Genomic DNA, 21950 nt, shown 5'->3' with positions numbered 1-21950 from the left:
ATATCAAACGGCGAAAATCTTCCAGAGATCTCCATCTCTCAACACCAGCACCCAGCTTCACTCAACGACCAGCAAGCTACAGTGCTGGACACCCGATGCCAAACAACTAGGAAGACAGGAACACAATGCCACCCATTAGCAGAGAGGCTGCCTAAAATCATAAAAAGTCCACAGACACCCCAAAACACACCACCAGACGTGGACCTGCCCACCAGAAAGACAAGATCCAGCCTCATCCACCAGAACACAGGCACTAGTCCCCTCCACCAGGAAGCCTACACAACCCACTGAACCAACCTTAGCCACTGGGGACAGACACCAAAAACAACGGGAACTACGAACCTGCAGCCTGCAAAAAGGAGACCCCAAACACAGTAAGATAAGCAAAATGAAAAGACAGAAAAACACACAGCAGGAGAAGGAGCAAGATAAAAACCCACCAGACCTAACAAATGAAGAGGAAATAGGCAGTCTACCTGAAAAAGAATTCAGAATAATGATAGTAAAGATGATCCAAAATCTTGGAAATAGAATAGACAAAATGCAAGAAACAGTTAACAAGGACCTAGAAGAACTAAAGATGAATCAAGCAATGATTCAAAACACAATAAATGAAATGAAAAATACTCCAGATGGGATCAATAGCAGAATAACTGAGGCAGAAGAATGGATAAGTGACGTGGAAGATAAAATAGTGGAAATAACTACTGCAGAGCAGAAGAAAGAAAAAAGAATGAAAAGAACTGAGGACAGTCTCAGAGACCTCTGGGACAACATTAAACGCACCAACATTCGAATTATAGGGGTTCCAGAAGAAGAAGAGAAAAAGAAAGGGACTGTGAAAATATTTGAAGAGATTATAGTTGAAAACTTCCCTAATATGGGAAAGGAAATAGTCAAGTCCAGGACGCACAGAGAGTCCCATACAGGATAAATCCAAGGAGAAATACGCCGAGACACATACTAATCAAACTGTCAAAAATTAAATACAAAGAAAACATATTAAAAGCAGCAAGGGAAAAACAACAAATAACACACAAGGGAATCCTCATAAGGTTAACAACTGATCTTTCAGCAGAAACTCTGCAAGCCAGAAGGGACTGGCAGGACATACTTAAAGTGATGAAGGAGAAAAACCTGCAACCAAGATTGCACCTATAGCAATTAGAGAAAGGAGAACAAAAACACCCCAAAGTTAGCAGAAGGAAAGAAATCATAAAAATCAGATCAGAAATAAATGAAAAAGAAATGAAGGAAACGATAGCAAAGAGCAATAAAACTAAAAGCTGGTTCTTTGAGAAGATAAACAAAATTGATAAACCATTAGCCAGACTCATCAAGAAAAAAAGGGAGAAGACTCAAATCAATAGAATTAGAAATGAAAAAGGAGAAGTGACAACTGACACTGCAGAAATACAAAAGATAAGAGATTACTACAAGCAACTCTATGCCAATAAAATGGACAACCTGGAAGAAATGGACAAATTCTTAGAAATGCACAACCTGCCAAGACTGAATCAGGAAGAAATAGAAAATATGAACAGACCAATCACAAAGCACTGAAATTGAAACTGTGATAAAAAATCTTCCAACAAACAAAAGCCCAGGACCAGATGGCTTCACAGGCAAATTCTATCAAACATTTAGAGAAGAGCTAACACCTATCCTTCTCAAACTTTTCCAAAATATAGCAGAGGGAGGAACACTCCCAAACTCATTCTACTAGGCCACCATGACCTTGATACCAAAACCAGACAAGAATGTCACAAAGAAAGAAAACTACAGGCCAATATCACTGATGAACATAGATGCAAAGATCCTCAACAAAATACTAGCAAACAGAATCCAACAGCACATTAAAAGGATCATACACCATGATCAAGTGGGGTTTATTCCAGGAATGCAAGGATTCTTCAATATACGCAAATCAATCAACATGATACACCATATTAACAAATTGAAGGAGAAAAACCATATGATCATCTCAATAGATGCAGAGAAAGCTTTCGACAAAATTCAACACCCATTTATGATAAAAACCCTACAGAAAGTAGGCATAGAGGGAACTTTCCTCAACATAATAAAGGCCAAATATGACAAACCCACAGCCAATATCGTCCTCAATGGTGAAAAACTGAAACCATTTCCACTAAGATCAGGAACAAGACAAGGTTGCCCACTCTCACCACTCTTATTCAACATAGTTTTGGAAGTTTTAGCCACAGCAATCAGAGAAGAAAAAGAAATAAAAGGAATCCAAATCGGAAAAGAGGAAGTAAAGCTGTCACTGTTTGCAGATGACATGATACTATACATAGAAAATCCTAAAGATGCTACCAGAAAACTACTAGAGCTAATCAATGAATTTGGTAAAGTAGCAGGATACAAAATTAATGCACAGAAATCTCTGGCATTCCTATATACTAATGATGAAAAATCTGAAAGTGAAATCAAGAAAACACTCCCATTTACCATTGCAACAAAAAGAATAAAATATCTAGGAATAAACCTACCTAAGGAGACAAAAGACCTGTATGCAGAAAATTATAAGACACTGATGAAAGAAATTAAAGATGATACAAATAGATGGAGAGATATACCATGTTCTTGGACTGGAAGAATCAACATTGTGAAAATGACTCTACTACCCAAAGCAATCTAGAGATTCAATGCAATCCCTATCAAACTACCACTGGCATTTTTCACAGAACTAGAACAAAAAATTTCACAATTTGTATGGAAACACAAAAGACCCCAAATAGCCACAGCAATCTTGAGAACAAAAAATGGAGCTGGAGGAATCAGGCTCCCTGACTTCAGACTATACTACAAAGCTACAGTAATCAAGACAGTATGGTACTGGCACAAAAACAGAAAGATAGATCAATGGAACAGGATAGAAAGCCCAGATATAAACCCATGCACATATGGTCACCTTATCTTTGATAAAGGAGGCAGGAATGCACAGTGGAGAAAGGACAGTCTCTTCAATAAGTGGTGCGGGGAAAACTGGATAGGGACATGTAAAAGTATGAGATTAGATCACTCCCTAACACCATACACAAAAATAAGCTCAAAATGGATTAAAGACCTAAATGTAAGGCCAGACACTATCAAACTCTTAGAGGAAAACATAGGCAGAACACTCTATGACATAAATCACAGCAAGATCCTTTTTGACCCACCTCCTAGAGAAATGGAAATAAAGACAAAAATAAACACATGGGACCTAATGAAACTTAAAAGCTTTTGCACAGCAAAGGAAACCATAAATAAGACCAAAAGACAACCCTCAGAATGGGAGAAAATATTTGCAAATGAAGCAACTGACAAAGGATTAATCTCCAAAATTTATAAGCAGCTCATGCAGCTCAATAACAAAAAAACAAACAACCCAATCCAAAAATGGGCAGAAGACCTAAATAGACATTTCTCCAAAGAAGATATACAGACTGCCAACAAACACATGAAAGGATGCTCAACATCATTAATCATTAGAGAAATGCAAATCAAAACTACAATGAGATATCATCTCACACCAGTCAGAATGGCCATCATCAAAAAATCTAGAAACAATAAATGCTGGAGAGGGTGTGGAAAAAAGGGAACACTCTTGCACTGCTGGTGGGAATGTGAATTGGTACAGCCACTATGGAGAACAGTATGGAGGTTCCTTAAAAAACTACAAATAGAACTACCATATGACCCAGCAATCCCACTACTGGGCATATACCCTGAGAAAACCATAATTCAAAAAGAGTCATGTACCAAAATGTTCATAGCAGCCCTATTTACAATAGCCCGGAGATGGAAACAACCTAAGTGTCCATCATCGGATGAATGGATAAAGAAGATGTGGCACATATATACAATGGAATATTACTCAGCTCAGCCATAAAAAGAAACGAAATTGAGCTATTTGTAATGATGTGGATGGACCTAGAGTCTGTCATACAGAGTGAAGTAAGTCGGAAAGAGAAAGACAAATACTGTATGCTGACACATATATATGGAATTTAAGGGAAAAAAATGTCATGAAGAACATAGGGATAAGACAGGAATAAAGACACAGACCTACTAGAGAATGGACTTGAGGATATGGGGAGGGGGAAGGGTAAGCTGTGACAAAGCGAAAGAGAGGCATGGACATATATACACTACCAAACGTAAGGTAGATAGCTAGTGGGAAACGGCCACATACCACAGGGAGATCAGCTCGGTGCTTTGTGACCGCCTGGAGGGGTGGGATAGGGAGGGTGGGTGGGAGACGCAAGAGCGAGAGGATATGGGAACATTTGTGTATGTATAACTGATTAATTTTGTTATAAAGCATAAACTAACACACCATTGTTAAGCAATTATACTCCAAGAAAGATGTAAAAAAAAAGAAAACTAAAAATGATCATTTTTAAGAATTAAAATTCTTGGGCTTCCCTGGTGGCGCAGTGGTTGAGAATCTGCCTGCTAATGCAGGGGGCACGGGTTCGTGCCCTGGTCGGGGAGGATCCCACATGCTGCGGAGCAACTAGGCCCGTGAGCCACAACTACTGAGCCTGCGCGTCTGGAGCCTGTGCTCTGCAACAAGAGAGGCCGTGATAGTGAGAGGCCCGTGCACTGCGATGAAGAGTGGCCCCCGCTTGCCACAACTAGAGATAGCCCTTGCACAGAAATGAAGACCCAACACAGCAAAAATAAATAAAAATAAAATTAATAAACTCCTACCCCCAACATCATCTTTAAAAAAAAAAAAAGAATTAAAATTCTTTTAACTGTTTTTAAAATCTACCAGAAATTAAGTGTTACATTATTTTCTGAGGCAAAGCAATAAAAAAAAAAAAAAAACCCTGTTTGTGTAAAAACCAAACGTTTTTAGGAATACTTTTACAGCTAAAACTAATTTATGTCTGCATATCTTTGCTCAAACTTAGTTTATGTTATGTTGTCATCATTTCTGTACTTTCCCTTGAAGAAACTGATTATTCAAATAATGTAAAAGAAAAAAAACGTATTCTTAAGTTAATAACCTTCTCCCATTGATTAGATTTGCTATATTCAGGCTTTTACTGAATGATAATGCATATACAACTTCCAGTTTGGAGAAAAAACAATTGAGAAGCAAGTTTCTAATATTTAAAAACTGTAATTTACCCTCTCAGACTTCCATCTCTCAAAGTGTGCAATTAAAAACACTGTCCTTGCTAAAAGAGCCAAATAAGCTAAGAAAAAAGTTTCTCTCTAAACCATAATGTCAAGTACTCTGAGCCTGAACTGAGAAAAGCAAAATTTGTTTTATTTTAAATAAAAGATGTCAATGATAGAGGATAGCAATTCCCCTCCCCTTCAAGCAATGCCCAGGCGAAAAGTACAAACCAGATCACACCAGTTCTTACTACGTGACACTACCAGAATCTAAATGTATGTCACAGAAAGGGCACCAATTGAGTCAAGTGGGTGTAATAAATTGCAAAACATCCCAAGAGCATTATTTCGTTAGTTCTATTAGTAATGCCCAATAAACAGCACCTATCAAATAAATGAAAAAGATCAATTTTGTGGGGAAGTAAATTTCATTCTCTCATTTCCAAGAGAACAAGACTAGAAACTGGAAAAGCTTAACAGAGGGAAGAAATGTAAGCATTCTACTATTACCTACTGCTAATAAAATAACATTTTAGAATGTTATTACAACTGACTTCAAAATAAAACAAAGCAAAAACCCCTCTAGGGCTTCCCTGGTGGTGCAGTGGTTGAGAGTCCGCCTGTCGATGCAGGGGACGCGGGTTCATGCCCCGGTCCAGGAAGATCCCACATGCCGCGGAGCGGCTGGGCCCGTGAGCCATGGCCGCTGAGCCTGCGCGTCCGGAGCCTGTGCTACACAAGGGAAGGGGCCACCGCAGTGAGAGGCCCGCGTACCACAAAAAAAAAAAAAAAAAAACTCTAATTTTAGATTACACGTAGATTCAGATTCAAACTGCTTATTTTTAAAAGCCACTTCTTGTTTTTAAGATTTATATGTCTCAGAGCATGTCAACTGTTCATGCTATTTTATTTTATTTTTTACAATTTTTTACTTTTTTTATAAATTTATTTATTTTTATTTATTTATTGGTTTTGGCTGCATTGAGTCTTCATGGCTGCGTGCACGCTTTTCTCTGGTTGTGGCGAGCAGTGCCTACTCTTCGTTGTGCTGTGCGGGCTTCTCATTGCAGTGGCTTCTTTTGTCACGGAGCTCAGGCTCTAGGCACGTGGGCCTCAGTAGTTGTGGCACGTGGGCTCAGTAGTTGTGGCGCACGGGCTTAGCTGCTCTACGGCATGTGGGATCTTCCCGGACCGGGGCTTGAACCCGTGTCCCCTGCATTGGCAGGGGGATTCCCAACCACTGTGCCACCAGGGAAGCTGCCGTGCTATTTTAAATTGTTAAGCTTTCTTACTAAAAAAAAAAAAAAAAAAAAAAAGTCCTTGCTCACTGACCTAAGAGCTTCCTTTAAAGTTCTCTACAGGCTTGCTCAAAATTTCAGAAAGAGTGACACCTAACCAAGATCCTTTATTAGATTTGGAAGTCAACTTATGGAACAAAGTTAGGGTTCTCCACACAGTATACTTGTTACTAGTACACTTTCAATTTCTTAAAATTCAGAGGGAAAACAAATATTCCCACAGATAAATGTTGCCTTATTTTGCTGAGCGATTTAGTAACTACAATTAAAACAGTGACTCTTTTGGCCTCAGCACAGCTAGTATGACATACTGCTAGAGCTGAATGGCCCTGTCAGTTTCTTATTTTAGCACAGCAGGTAGTGCAGGAAAGCCTGCCATATTTGAATGACTGCTAACTATAACACATGAGAAACTGCCCTGATCCATTGTAACATAAAAAACGAATTTCATGACATATGCCCTACCAGGAAACTCAAAATGCTTTATAGATATCTTTACAACGACATCTCAAATACAATAAGGATGTTGGCAGATATTATTTCATGATTACAACAAACAGACATTCAGTAGTGTGGCTACAAACAATCCAATAGTTTATTATCCTGCTTAGTGCAATTCTTAGATATTCTTTCTTTTAATTTACATTTTTAATTAATTTATTTATTTTTAATACAATTTTTAAAGGTAATTTCCATTTACAGTTATTACAACATATTGCTTATATGCCCCCTGTTGTACAATACATCCTTGAGCCTTACACTCAATAGTTTGTGCCTCCCACTCTCCCACCCTTATATTGCCCATGGAAAAAACAAGAACTTTTTCCATGTTGGTAGAACCCCAAGTTCCATCCTTACAGATAACATGAGGCACTTAACTCTGCAAATTCCCTTGTTTGAAGTTCCAGGTTATGTTACACAAATTGGCTCCCAATGCAATCAGTTTTTGACTTTAACATTCTTTGTATTAAATTTGCTGTACAGTACGGACCAGAGTGTTAGCCTTCTTTAAATTCTACCCCTAAAAATGGATCAAAATGTATTAATATTTTGGAACTTCAGTAAACATTTCAAGGTAATCTTTATAACTTAGAGTCAGTAAACACAATTCTAAATCTTATAAGAAATTACTACATGATATATTCCAAAATCATTTCCTACAGGACAGTGTTACTTCTGAGTCACCACAACCAACTGACATGGTTTTTCATCCATTCAACAAATATATGCTAAGCATATGTTAGGCCCAAACACCCACTGTTCAAGATCCTGAGGAGCCACAAGACAGATAAAACATAACAAATGAGGTTCCTACTCTCATGGAGTTTACAACCACATGGGGGAAAACCATGAGAATGCAGCAAATAAATAAACAAACAAGAACTATTACAAACAGTGCTAAGTGATATACACAGAATTCAAATCTGGTGGTATTATATGACTGAATGGTCACTGTGGATTGGATCATCAGGGAAAGCCTCTCAAAAGAAGTGAATTTAAGCAGAGATGTGAATAGTAGAAACACGATCATGTAAAAATCAAGTAGGAAAACTTTCCAGGTGGAGGACACAGCTAGTGCAAAGGTCACAAGGTAAGAACAAGCAAGACATGTTTAAGAATAAGAAAGAATCACAATTGTCTGAAGGACAATCACCTCAAGAAGGTGGCAAAGTTCAGATAGGAGGGGTAGGTAGGGGTCATGTCACCAGACTTTGTAAGTCAGGGTAACATATTTTGATTTTATTTTCAGTGAAATGGAAAGCCACTGAAGGAAGCCACATAAAATCTGGAGTTGTATTTACTAAGAATTAGAATCCAACCTGGGAAAAACATATATGTTCATTAAGTCCATGTATTTGCTTGGTTATAGACTCTGCACTCAATGAAAATTATCCCAAGGCACTGAAGCAGAATTCTAGAGCTAGAAAGGATCTTAAGGAATATAAAGCTATCATTAAACGTGTACGGAAACTGAGGGCCTAAGGAAAAAAGTATCATTCAGATTGCTTCATTATGGCTGAGAGAAATGTCTCCAAAAATAAGTAAGGGCAACTAAGATGGCTGGGATAGATCCTCACCTCAAAGCTGACAATCATAAAATTGTCTTTTTATGTGTTCATAAACTGGACCACCACGGATTAGATACATATGACTCATCATGGAATTCCTTAAGTCTTTGTGACAGTTTCTGACCTCGATCTAAAGCTGAAAACTTAAATGAGGCCCATACCCAGTAATGTGTTTGGCCAATTCCATTATTCTAATCCCACCTTACTGGGTACACCACAACTTGGAGATTGATTCATCCAATGAATGGTAAGGAACCGTTATGTTCAAGGAAGTACAGTGGAAAATGAACTAGAGTCTAGTAGAAGCTGTAAAACATGTACAGAAAGAGAGACACATATACACAAACACTGAAACATATATTAAACGTACACAGCCATAATTCATGCAAGGTAAAAACTGCCAACATGCCTCTCAGAAAATATACACTGAAAACTGCAGGAAATACCACATTGGGTTGAAAGAATCAGAAGGCAGCATGCAAGCTGGTCCTGGAAGGATGGGTGGGATTTACAGGTGGGGAAAAGATTTTAGACAACAGGCACATCAGGGTCAAAAACATAAGTAAACTGCAACAAGGCCCTCAGGACAAGAAATCCAGAGCATTAAGTTTAGAGCAACTATTTCCAATACGAAAATACTCAAATCTGAGCTGCACCTGAAGTTATGTATATTTCCACTCAGTAATGTAAGTTTTGCATCTGTATTTATCATCTTAATTAACACCAAAAAAAGAGTTTTATAACATAAAGAATCTTAAACCTAGGTCAGACTATTATATTTGCTTTCCAAAAGGAATGAAATAGGATTTAAAGATTTTTGAAAACTTGCTTTTCAGTAAACAGACACAGAGCTGGAAAATCACTTACGTTGCTTGGTGCAAAAACGGCAAAGGTATATATTTAAGAAAAAGTGCAAAGTGTTTTAAATTCAGCATCTAAAACCTCAGAACACTGGGTAGACGAGAAAGTGTTGTCAACACCACAATATAAAGCAAGTAATGGTGTTATTTTTTAAAGATTAATCTATGCTACTGTTTTTCTTGAATAATATCCTGCATGACTGCTCCTATCTACAATTAATTTTCTGCCCTTTTGGAAAAGCATTGTTTTAGGGTAATTAATTCACTTGAAAACTGACAAGTAACAATATAATTGGGGTTTTTTAAAAATCTTGTTAAAAGTTCATTATATTTTTAGTAAATCATAGAACTATTTTAACATTCTCCTATCCAACTCAAGGGCAGAACATCAAAAATCAATTATCAAACTAACCACTGTGCTATTCCTAATATGTTTGTTTTCTCTTTTGTGTTTCCTAAATTCACTTTTCATTATAAGATTTAAATTTAAAAACTCCCAACAAAACAGAAGATGGTTTCACAGGTGAATTCTACCAAACATTTAGAGAGAGTTAACACCTATCCTCTTCAAACTATTCCAAAAATTGCAGAGGAAGGAACACTTCCAAACTCATTTTTTGAGGCCAACATCACCCTGAAACCAAAACCATACAAAGGAGATTGGTTCAAGATGGTAGAGTAGAAGGACGTGCTCTCACTCCCTCTTGCGAGAGCACCGGAATCACGACTAACTGCTGAACAATCATTGACAGGAAGACAGTGGAACTCACCAAAAAGATACCTCACATCCAAAGACAAAGGAGAAGCCACAATGAAATGGTAGGAGGGCTGCAATCACAATAAAATCAAATCCCATAACTGCTGGGTGGGTGACTCACAAACTGGAGAACACTTATACCACAGAAGTCCACACACTGGAGTGAAGGTTCTGAGCCCCACATCAGGCTTCCCAACCTGGGGGTCTGGCAACAGGAGGAGGAATTCCTAGAGAATCAGACTTCGAAGGCTAGCGGGATTTGATTGCAGGACTTAGACAGGACTGGGGGAAACAGAGACTCCACTCATGGAGGGCACACACAAAGTAGTGTGCACATCGGGACCCAGAAGAAGGAGCAGTGACCCCACAGAAATTGAGCCAGACCCACCTGCCAGTGTTGGAGGGTCTCCTGCAGAGGCGGAGGGTGGCTCGGTCTCACCGTGAGGACAAGGACACTGGCAGCAGAAGTTCTGGGAAGTACTCCTTGGCGTGAGAGCTCCCAAAGACCACCATTAGCTCCACCAAAGAGCCTGGGTAGGCTCCAGTGTTGGATCGCCTCAGGTCAAACAACCAGCAGGGAGGGGACGCAGCCCCACCCATTAGCAGACAAGCGGATTAAAGTTTTCCTGAGCTCTGCTCACCAGAGCAACAGCCAGCTCTACCCACCACCAGTCCTTCCCATCAGGAAACTTACACAAGCGTCTTAGATAGCCTCATCCACCAGAGGGCAGACAGCAGAAGCAAGAAGAACTACAATCCTGCAGCCTATGGAACAAAAACCACATTCACAGAAAGACAGACAAGATGAAAAGGCAGAGGGCTATGTACCAGATGAATGAACAAGACAAAAGCCCAGAAAAACAAATAAATGAAGTTGAGATATGCAAACTTCCAGAAAAAGAATTCAGAATAATGATAGTGAAGATGATCCAGGACCTCAGAAAAAGAATGGAGGCAAAGATCAAGAGGATGCAAGAAATGTTTAACAAAGATCTAGAAGAATTAAAGAACAAACAAACAGATGTACAATACAATAACTGAAATGAAAAATACACTAGAAGGAATCAATAGCAGAATAACTGAGGCAGAAGAACGGATAAGTGACCTGGAAGACATAATGGTGGAATTCACTGCTGCCAGAACAGAATAAAGAAAAAAGAATGAAAATAAATGAAGACAGCCTAAGAGACCTCTGGGAAAACATTAAATGCAACAATATTCGCATTATAGGGGTCCGAGAAGGAGAAGAGAGAGAGAAAGGACCAGAGAAAATATTTGAAGAGATTATAGTCAAAAACTTCCCTAACACGGGAAAGGAAATAGCCACCTAAGTCCAGGAAGTGCAGAGAGTCCCATACAGGATAAACCTAAGAAGAAACATGCCAAGACACATAGTAATCAAATTGGCAAAAATTAAAGACAAAGAAAAATTACTGAAAGCAGCAAGGGAAAAGTGACAAATAATATACAGGGGAACCCCCATAAGGTTAACAGCAGATTTCTTAGCAGAAACTTTACAAGCCAGAAGGGAGTGGCATGATATACTTAAAGTGATGAAAGGGAAGAACCTACAACCAAGATTACTCTACCCAGCAAGGATCTCATTCAGATTCGATGGAGAAATCAAAAGCTTTACAGACAAGCAAAAGCTAAGAGAAATCAGCACCACCAAACCAGCTCTACAACAAATGCTAAAGGAACTTCTCTAAGTGGGAAACACAAGAGAAGAAGAGGACCTAAAAAACAAACCCAAAACAATTAAGAAAATGGTCAAAGGAACATACATATCGATAATTAAACATGAATGGATTAAATGCTCCAACCAAAAGACACAGGCTTGCTGAATGGAAACAAAAACAAGATCCATATATATGCTGCCTACAAGAGACCCACTTCAGACCTAGGGACACATACAGACTGAGTGTGAGGGGATGGAAAAAGATATTCCATGCAAATGGAAATCAAAAGAAAGCTGGAGTAGCAATACTGATGTCAGATAAAATAGACATTAAAATAAAGAATGTTACAAGAGAAAAGGAAGGACACTACATAATGATCAAGGGATCAATCCAAGAAGAGGATATAACAATGATAAATATATATGCACCCAACATAGGAGCACCTCAATACATAAGGCTACTGCTAACAGCTATAAAAGAGGAAATCAACAGTAACACAATAATAGTGTGGGACTTTAACACCTCACTTACACCAATGGACAGATCATCCAAACAGAAAATTAATAAGGAAACACAAGCGTTAAATGATACGATAGACCAGATACACTTAACTGATATTTATAGGACATTCCATCCAAAAACATCAGATTACACTTTCTTCTCAAGTGCACATGGAACATTCTCCAGGATAGATCACATCTTGGGTCACAAATCAAGCCTCAGTAAATTTAAGAAAATTGAAAATATATCAAGCATCTTTTCTGACCACAAAGCTATGAGATTAGAAATCGATTACAGGGAAAAAATGTAAAAAACACAAACACAGGGAGGCTAAACAACATTTTACTAAATAACCAAGAGATCACTGAAGAAATCAAAGAGGAAATCAAAAAATACCTACTGACAAATGACAATGAAAACATGACGGTCCAAAACCTATGGGATGTGGCAAAAGCAGTTCTAAGAGGGAAGTTTATAGCTATACAAGCCTACCTCAAGAAACAAGAAAAATCTCAAAGAAACAATCTAACCTTACACCTAAAGGAACTAGAGAAAGAAGAACAAACAAAACCCAAAGTTAGCAGAAGGAAAGAAATCATAAAGATCAGAGCAGAAATAAATGAAACAGAAACAAAGAAAACAATAGCAAAGATTAATAAAACTAAAAGCTGGTTCTTTGAGAAGATAAACAAAATTGATAAACCATTAGCCAGACTCATCAAGAAAAAGAGGGAGAGGACTCAAATCAATAAAATTAGAAATGAAAAAGGAGAAGTTACAACAGACACTGCAGAAATACAAAGCATCCTAAGAGACTACTACAAGCAACTCTATGACAATAAAATGGACAACCTGGAAGAAATGGACAAATTCTTAGAAAGGTATAACCTTCCAAGACTGAACCAGGAAGAAATAGAAAATATGAACAAACCAATCACAAGTAATGAAATTGAAACTGTGATTAAAAATCTTCCAACAAACAAAAGTCCAGGACCACATGGCTTCACAGGTGAATTCTATCAAACATTTAGAGAAGATCTAACACCCATCCTTCTCAAACTCTTCCAAAAACTTGCAGAGGAAGGAACACTCCCAAACTCATTCTATGAGGCCACCATCACCCTGATACCAAAACCAGACAAAGATACTACAAAAAAAGAAAATTACAGACCAGTATCACTGATGATTATAGATGCAAAAATCCTCAACAAAATACTAGAAAACAGAATCCAGCAACACATGAAAAGGATCATACACCATGATCAAGTAGGATTTATCCCAGGGATGCAAGCATTCTTCAATATATGCAAATCAATCAATGTGATACACCGTATTAACAAACTGAAGAATAAAAACCATATGATCATCTTAATAGGTGCAGAAAAAGGTTTTGACAAAATTCGACATCCATTTATGATAAATCTCTCCAGAAAGTGGGCATAGAGGGAACCTACTTCAACATAATAAAGGCCATATATGACAAACCCACATCAAACATCATTCTCAGTGGTGAAAAACTGAAAGCAGTTCTTCTAAGATCAGGAACAAGACAAGGATGTCCACTCTCACCACTATTATTCAACATAGTTTTGGACGTCCTAGTCACGGCACTCAGAGAAGAAAAAGAAATAAAAGGAATACAAATTGGAAAAGAAGAAATAAAACTGTCACTGTCTACAGATGACATGATACTATATAGAGAGAATCCTAAAGATGCCACCAGAAAACTACTAGGGCTAATAAAGGAATTTGGTAAAGTTGCAGGATACAAAATTAATGCACAGAAATCACCTGCATTCCTATACACTAATGATGAAAAACCTGAAAGAGAAATTAAGGAAACACTCCCATTTACCACTGCAACAAAAAGGATAAAATACCTAGGAATAAACCTACCTAGGGAGACAAAAGACCTGTATGCAGAAAACTATAAGACACTGATGAAAGAAATTAAAGATGATATGAACAGATGGAGAAATATACCATGTTCTTCAACTGGAAGAATCAATATTGTGAAAATGACTATACTACCCAAAGCAACCTACAGATTCAATGCAATCCCTATGAAATTACCAATGGCATTTTTTACAAAACTAAAACAAAAAATCTTAAAATTTGTATGGAGACACAAAAGACCCCAAATACCCAAAGCAGTTTTGAGGGGGGAAAAAATGGAGCTGGAGGAATCAAACTCCCTGACTTCAGAATATACTACAAAGCTACAGTAATCAAGATAATATGGTACTGGCACAAAAACAGAAATACAGATCAATGGAACAAGATAGGAAGCCCAGAGATAAACCCGCACACCTATGGTCAACTAATCTATGACAAAGGAGGCAAGGATATATAGTGGAGAAAAGACAGTCTCTTCAATAAGTGGTGCTGGGAAAACTGGACAGCTACATGTGAAAGAATGAAATTAGAACACTCCCTTACACCATACACAGAAATAAACTCAAAATGGATTAAAGACCTAAATGTAAGACCAGACACTATAAAACTCTTAGAGGAACACATAGGAAGAACACTCTGACATAAATCACAGCAAGATCTTTTTTGATCCACCTCCTAGAGTAATGGAAATAAAAACAAAAATAAACAAATGGGACCTAATGAAACTTCAAAGCTTTTGCACAGCAAAGGAAACCATAAACAAGACGAAAAGACAGCCCTCACAATGGGAGAAAATAGTTGCAAACGAATCAATGGACAAAGGATTAATCTCCAAAATATATAAATTTGCAGCTCAATATTAAAAAAACAAACAACCCAATCCAAAAGATTTAGAAGACCTAAATAGAAGACCTAAATAGACATTTGCCAAAGAAGACATACAGATGGCCAAGAAGCACATGAAAAGCTGCTCAACATCACTAATTATTAGAGAAATGCAAATCAAAACTACAATGAGGTATCACCTCACACCAGTTAGAAAGTGCATCATCAGAAAATCTGCAAACAACAAATGCTGGAGAGGGAGTGGTGAAAAGAGAACCCTCTTGCACTGTTGGTGGGAATGTAAATTGATACAACCACTATGGAGAACAGTATGGAGGTTCCTTAAAAAAATGAAAAATAGAACTACCATATGACTCAGCAATCCCACTACTGGGCATATACCCAGAGAAAAGCATAATTCAAAAAGACACATGCACCCCAATGTTCTTTGCAGCACTATTTACAATAGCCAGGTCATGGAAGCAACCTAAATGTCCATCGACAGACGAATGGATAAAGAAGATGTGGTACTTATATATACAATGGAATATTACTCAGCCATAAAAAAGGAACGAAATTGGGTCATTTGTAGAGACGTGGACTCATATAGAGACTGTCATACAGAGTGAAGTAAGTCAGAAAGAGAAAAACAAATATCGTATATTAATGCATATATGTGGCACCTAGAAAAATGGTACAGATGAACCGGTTTGCATGGCAGAAATTGAGACACAGATGTAGAGAACAAACGTATGGACACCGAGGGGGGAAAGCAGTGGGGGGTGGGGGTGGGGGTGTGATGAATTGGGAGATTGGGATTGACGTGTATACACTGATGTGTATAAAACTGATGACTAATAAGAACCTGCTGTATAAAAAAATAAAGAGAATAAAGTTCAAAAATTTAAAAAAAATACAAAGATATCACAAAAAAAGGAAATTACAGGCCAATATCACTGATGAACATAGACGCAAAAATCCTCAACAAAATACTAGCAAACCAAGTCCAACAATACATTAAAAGGATCATACACCATGATCAGGTGGAATTTATCCCAGGGATGCAAGGATTTTTCAATACCTGCAAATCAGTCAATAGTGTCAGCTTCCCTAAGGAAGGAGGCCTGGGACACCTACAGCTTCCTAAAAGCAGCTCTAGATTTAGCAGACTCTCCAGGGACATGTGCTTTCATCATCACAGGAAGAGGCAAGCACCATAGCGCTTAGGAACAGCAAAATTAGTTCCATTAGAACCCATTTAGATCTCCCTGAAAGGACAAGTTCCACCATAGGAGGGTCCAATGTCCCCTTCTCCCCTTACCTTCTCACAGAAGTGGCAAAGAGAGATGTACTCTCTGTGTGCTTCTCCTTTACCTTCTTTTATGACTAAAATGTAGGTAAAACCACACTGAAAACAGAAGTCCAGCATCACTGGGATAAATAGTCTCAGGTTCCCTCTATCATGTGTCTGATGAGATTCAGCCCAGACGGCCTGAATCTCATACCTCATCTTCATATTTCCTCTATCTCTTAGAAGCCCAAATGAGAAATGACCCTAATGCAAATTAACAAAGGTGTTTGTGAGAAATACTAGATTTAAAGTTGCTGGGAGAGGACATAACAATTTTCTTCCTTAAAAATTACACATATTGGGACTTCCCTGGTGGTGCAGTGGTCAAGACTTAGCACTCCCAATGCAGGAGGCTCGGGTTCGATCCCTGGTCAGGGACTAAATCCCGAATGCTGCAACTAAAAGAGTCCCTCATGCCACAACTAAAGATTCCACGTGCCACAGCTAAAGATCCCGCATGTAGCAAGAAGATCCCAAGACCCACAACTAAGACCCGGGGAGGCCAAATAAATAAATATATATATATATTTTTTAAATTATACATATGACCAGTAGGTATTTTGCTTCTTGCCTGTTCTGTATAAAGCATTGGTATGTGGCACTTATGGGCACATGCACACATATACACACGTAGATGATTATTTAACCTACTTTAAGAAAATGTAGTATTACAAATGTGTGTTCTGAAATAAAAATTTTAAATGTGTATTAAATGAGAAACGTTCACAATTTTTAAACCTTACAATGAATTTTTTGGGAGAAAAAAAATCAAACCCACTTACCAATAAATATAAGACTCCATGGCCTCATATATTCAAGCAACTTCTTAAGATAACAAAACTTTGGGGACTTTCCCAGTGGTCCAGTGGGTTAAGACCCTGCCTTCCAATGCAGGGCACCCGGTTTCCATCCCTGATTGGGGAACTAAGATCCCACATGGAACTAAGACCCCATATGCCACGAGGTGAAGGTATCTTAGAGATATATTTGCCAAAGGCAAGGAAACCAAAAGCAAGGAAGAATACTCTGATAAGCAACCACTGTAACAGATAGAAAAGCCAGAAAGCCATCATCACTAGGATGACTGAATCCAAGGGCTGAGCAGCTCATATAAAAATGGCAAGATGATTCTAGGGTGCAGAATCCTATCTGCACCCCAGGAGTACCATCCCAAGGGATACTATGAAACAAATGTGAATATGAACATGAGTTCAAGTTAAAGAAATCAAGGTATATGAATGAGGTTTAGTATTTAAAAGCACAAGTAGAGGGCCTCCCTGGTGGCGCAAGTGGTTGAGAGTCCGCCTGCCGATGCAGGGGATACGGGTTCGTGCCCCGGTCTGGGAGGATCCCATATGCCGCGGAGCGGCTGGGCCCGTGAGCCATGGCCGCTGAGCCTGCGCGTCCGGAGCCTGCGCGTCCGGAGCCTGTGCTCCGCAACGGGGGAGGCCACAACAGTGAGAGGCCCGCATACCGCAAAAAAAATTAAAAAAAAAAAATAAAAGCACAAGTAGGGGCTCCCCTGGTGGCGCAGTGGTTAAGAATCCGCCTGCCAATGCAGGGGACACGGGTTCGAGCCCTGCTCCGGGAAGATCCCACATGCCGCAGAGCAACTAAGCCTGTGCGCCACAACTACTGAGCCCACGTGCCACAACTACTGATGCCCGCGCACCTAGAGCCCGTGCTCTGCAACAAGAGAAGCCACCACAATGAGAAGCCCACACACCACAAAGAAGAGTAGCCCCCGCTCGCCGCAACTAGAGAAAGCCCACGCGCAGCAACAAAGACCCAATGCAGCCAAAAATAAATAAAAAATAAAAGCACAGGGCCTCCCTGGTGGCGCAGTGGTTGAGAGTCCGCCTGCCGATGCAGGGGATACGGGTTCGTGCCCCGGTCTGGGAGGATCCCACATGCCGCGGAGCGGCTGGGCCCGTGAGCCATGGCCGCTGGGCCTGCGCATCCGGAGCCTGTGCTCCGCAACGGGAGAGGCCACAACAGTGAGAGGCCCACATACCGCAAAAAGAAAAAAAAATAAAAAATAAAAATAAATAAAATAAAAGCACAAGTACCTAATAAAATGACATTATCTCAAACATTCTAAAAATTGTTTTAGTGCAGTTAACAACACAGAGGAAAATGCATTTCCAGACCCCTGACTCCCGGAGTATGTAAATCACATATTAGGCAGAATACATACGCATTCATTCAAGACTGTAAGGATTTCCCAAATTACTGTGAAATTTTAAAAAAGAAAAGATCTTTCTAACGAGTCCCACAACTATTTCCAGACTTCAAGAACTGTAACCCTTCCTGCAAAATATACTTTGCGTTTTTGATTTGTCTCCGGAGTGTCACTGTTGGTGTGAGTTTTCTCTGTGGTTGTTTTTTAATGATTCAGTTGTCTGGCCTCAAGTTTAAGATCCTGTTTAATTACCTTCTGCACTTACGACCGTGGAGAGGAGACACGACGGGGCTCACTTCTTAGCATGTGGAGCTTTATCTAAGATTCTGAACGTGACTAGTTACCAACGCCTTACGCAGACGGGGAGAAGGGAGAGAGAAGGGCTAAGACCATTTAAAACCATTATGAATTCCAGGTTTCCTATCTCTCCTTTTGTCCCTTTGACATTCCGTCTGGTAACCTGACACGTCATCCACAGCCCTGATAGTACCTTCGAGAAACCCTCTCCCCGTCTAAAAGAGACGCCTCTTCGCCCGCAACTCAGGGGGCTCACAGGCGGGCAGTCCTGGCCCCAGGTGCGGGGTCGACTCCTTCTGGGGGCTTCGCCGCTGGGCACCCCTGAGCAGTACCCTCACGGGGGCGCCCGCGACCGGCCGAGTCGCGCCGGGATCTGGAGGCACGCCTCGTCCGACTACACTTCGGACGCTCTGCACCCGCAGCCGACAGCGTGTGAGGAAGGACACGGTACAAATCTGAGGAGCCCTCGGGGTTCACGCGCAGACAGCCAGGGGGGCGTCCGCGGGGACTCCCTCCCTCCCGACCTCCGTCTCCTCTGTCGCCGCCCGACGAGCACCTCTGGCGCAGGAGCGGCAGCCGCCGGCCGGGCCCGCCTGCCGGCGCGGCTTCTCCTCCGCGGGGTCGCCGGGCCGCGGAGCCACGAAGGCCGCCAGCCGCCCTCGCACGCCCCGTCTACCCCGCCAGCCGAGGCGCCGCGTCCTTGGCGAGTGGCCTCGGGCATCCGGTGCGCGGGACCCGGCGCGTCCTCGAGCGCACGCCCGGCCGCCCTCGCTGGTCGCGGCCCCGGGCAAGTTGCACTAACTTTCCGGGGCGGGGGAGGGGCGAGCGCCGCGGGCCCGGCTGCCCGGGCCTTACCTGTGCTCAAATTGTCGTTGATTTTCAAGGGCACCCGCAGGATGTAGACCAGGAAGAGGACGATGAAGAACCATACGGTCCAGAGATAAGTCCAAGACCAAACTATGCAGGACTTGAGCTGCTCCAGAAAGCCCGTGCCCGCTTCAGCCATTTTTCCGGCGCTGCTCTCTGCTGCCGCGGCTCTCGGTGTCTGCAGGGATGATTCACCGGCCCGGAGGCGCCGCTCGCGCCGCCGCCGCCGCCGCCGCCGTCGCCGCCGCCGCGGCCCCGGCGCCCCCGGAGCTCGCCCGCCGCCCGGGACGCGGGCGCGGCGGGAAATCGCGCGCGGGCCGCGGGCGCGCTTGCCTTTTTTTCCCAGCCTTAATGCCAACTCTCTGAAGGCCCCCACAAGTGGCTTTCGTGGAAGGATCACGTGGCCCTTGCCCCTCACGTTCTGATGCCATTTATATTATGCTAGTATTTAGAAAGACAAGCCAAGTGGCGCGCTGAGGGAAACTCTTGACATATGTTGAGGGTTTCCTGTATGTCAGGCACTGTTCCAAGGTCTGTTTAATCTCACCTAATTCCTTCAACAATCTCCATTATATAGATAAGGGAAACTGAGGCACAAAGTGACTAAGCACTTTACCTTCAGCTCGAGCCAAAATTCATTTGCAGTATGATGGATGCCAGCGAACGAGGTCCTAACCCAACGCTCTACTTCTTTCTCTCAGAATTTAGGTTCAGAGGGATGAATAAACCCGGAGCAACTAGAAAAAATTAGATGTGCTCCTGTCACTGGTTAGTAGGCCTGAAGATAAATCATTCTGTTAAGCAAGATTTGGGTTGCACACTATTTACCTTTATTTTGTCTTCCTTGAAGCCGCACAGGGGGTTTCCAAAGACATCTTGACAAGAAGAATGTTTATCTTCCAATCTGGGGGGTGATGACAGATCAAACAACTCTCGGCCTGTTTTTAATATAAACAATTCTCCGGGATAATTTTGGCTTACTCTGAACTGGCTACTTTAAACAAGAAGTAAATTATAAACGTTTTTTGTCTGTACTGAATGAAACGTTGCCTTTACCAAATGAAAATTTAAAGTCTGTTTCTGTCCATAAATAATTTCACTTTCTATGTATTGGATAGTAATAAAGCGATGGCAGTTAACCCAATCTACAGCCAAGACATTTTTAAAATTCTGAGCATTCAAGAGAATATTTTATTATAAATATTGTTTTGCTTACTTGTTTCCTGCATAATAAAACAAGCTCCTTTAACTTTTTACATGTATTTTATGTATTATGGCATACATAATAGAACTACTCTTACATTTTCACTAATTCCAATCTCACTCTCAGCTACTGGTTTCTCCATATATTTGACCTACTAGAGCGGTGAGACAGGCAAGGATAAGAGAAATTGACACACACATACTTTTTTATAGATATTTATTGCAGCATGCTACCAATTTTTTATCTAACAATGATGCCTGGATTCTCAGTAGAATGAAACAACATGAGTACATGAAACATCTATTTTATGCGATGATTAAGTAACCCACCAGATTCCCACCCACCAATTAAGTAATTGCCTACTTAATTTAAATGAATAGCCTGGGGCCTGACTTTTTGCTGTCAGTGAGCCTCAAAGAAGGGACATAAATCTGACTCAGTTGAGCCACAGTTTTTTGATTATCTACTAGGAGATCCTGTAAGGTCAGCCCTATCTTACTCATCATTGCCTCTCCCTGATGTGCAGCCAGAGACGGGGGTTGGGGTTGGAGACATGTCTTTGTGCTCAGATGCAGAATTGAGTGAGAACAAGATCTCGTGAGAGCCTCAGCGGCTTCAGTATGGCTGGAGTGCAGGCTCCACATGGCGTAGTGTAGAGAGGGATAAAGCTGAAGAGTGTCTGACCTTGAAGGGCCTTGTAGAAATGCTAAGGTGTTCACAGTTATTTGGCATTGCACACACTAATCCAAATGACGAAGATTTATGTAAGTGGAAATTACATTTTAAGGAAGTAGAACTGACAGGCCTTCGTGACTGATAGTATAGGCAGGGTAAAGATAAAGAGTGAAGGGTGGCTATTGAGTGGGACCATTCATGAAATAGTGACATCCCAGATATGTCCCACCACCACCTGACCATCTCTCAGTGGGCTGGTGCACAGTCACCCCAAGGTCATCATATCCAAAAGTGAACTCATTACTTCCTCACCCCCAACTGCTCTTCCTTCTAGAGTTCCATCAGGGAAT

At 40.8% G+C, this 21950-nt stretch overlaps 1 protein-coding gene across 4 annotated transcripts in view; it reads right to left on the bottom strand.

Moving 5' to 3' along the window:
* ST7 (suppression of tumorigenicity 7) overlaps nt 1-19922 on the bottom strand; it is a 261439-nt gene extending 241517 nt beyond the window's left edge. For 2 of the 4 annotated variants that reach the window (XM_060108950.1, XM_060108953.1), the window contains exon 1: nt 19710-19922. In XM_060108950.1, coding sequence (XP_059964933.1) covers nt 19710-19860 — 151 coding nt within the window. In that variant the 5' untranslated portion in view covers nt 19861-19922. The remainder of the gene's footprint in view (nt 1-19709) is intronic. The other 2 variants (XM_060108949.1, XM_060108951.1) reach the window with 1 other exon arrangement.
* Between the last annotated feature and the right edge of the window lie 2028 nt (nt 19923-21950).

This window comes from Mesoplodon densirostris, chromosome 9 (assembly GCF_025265405.1).
Source record: "Mesoplodon densirostris isolate mMesDen1 chromosome 9, mMesDen1 primary haplotype, whole genome shotgun sequence".
Lineage (NCBI taxonomy): Eukaryota > Metazoa > Chordata > Mammalia > Artiodactyla > Ziphiidae > Mesoplodon > Mesoplodon densirostris.
This window is presented reverse-complemented; position numbering and strand designations above follow the sequence as displayed.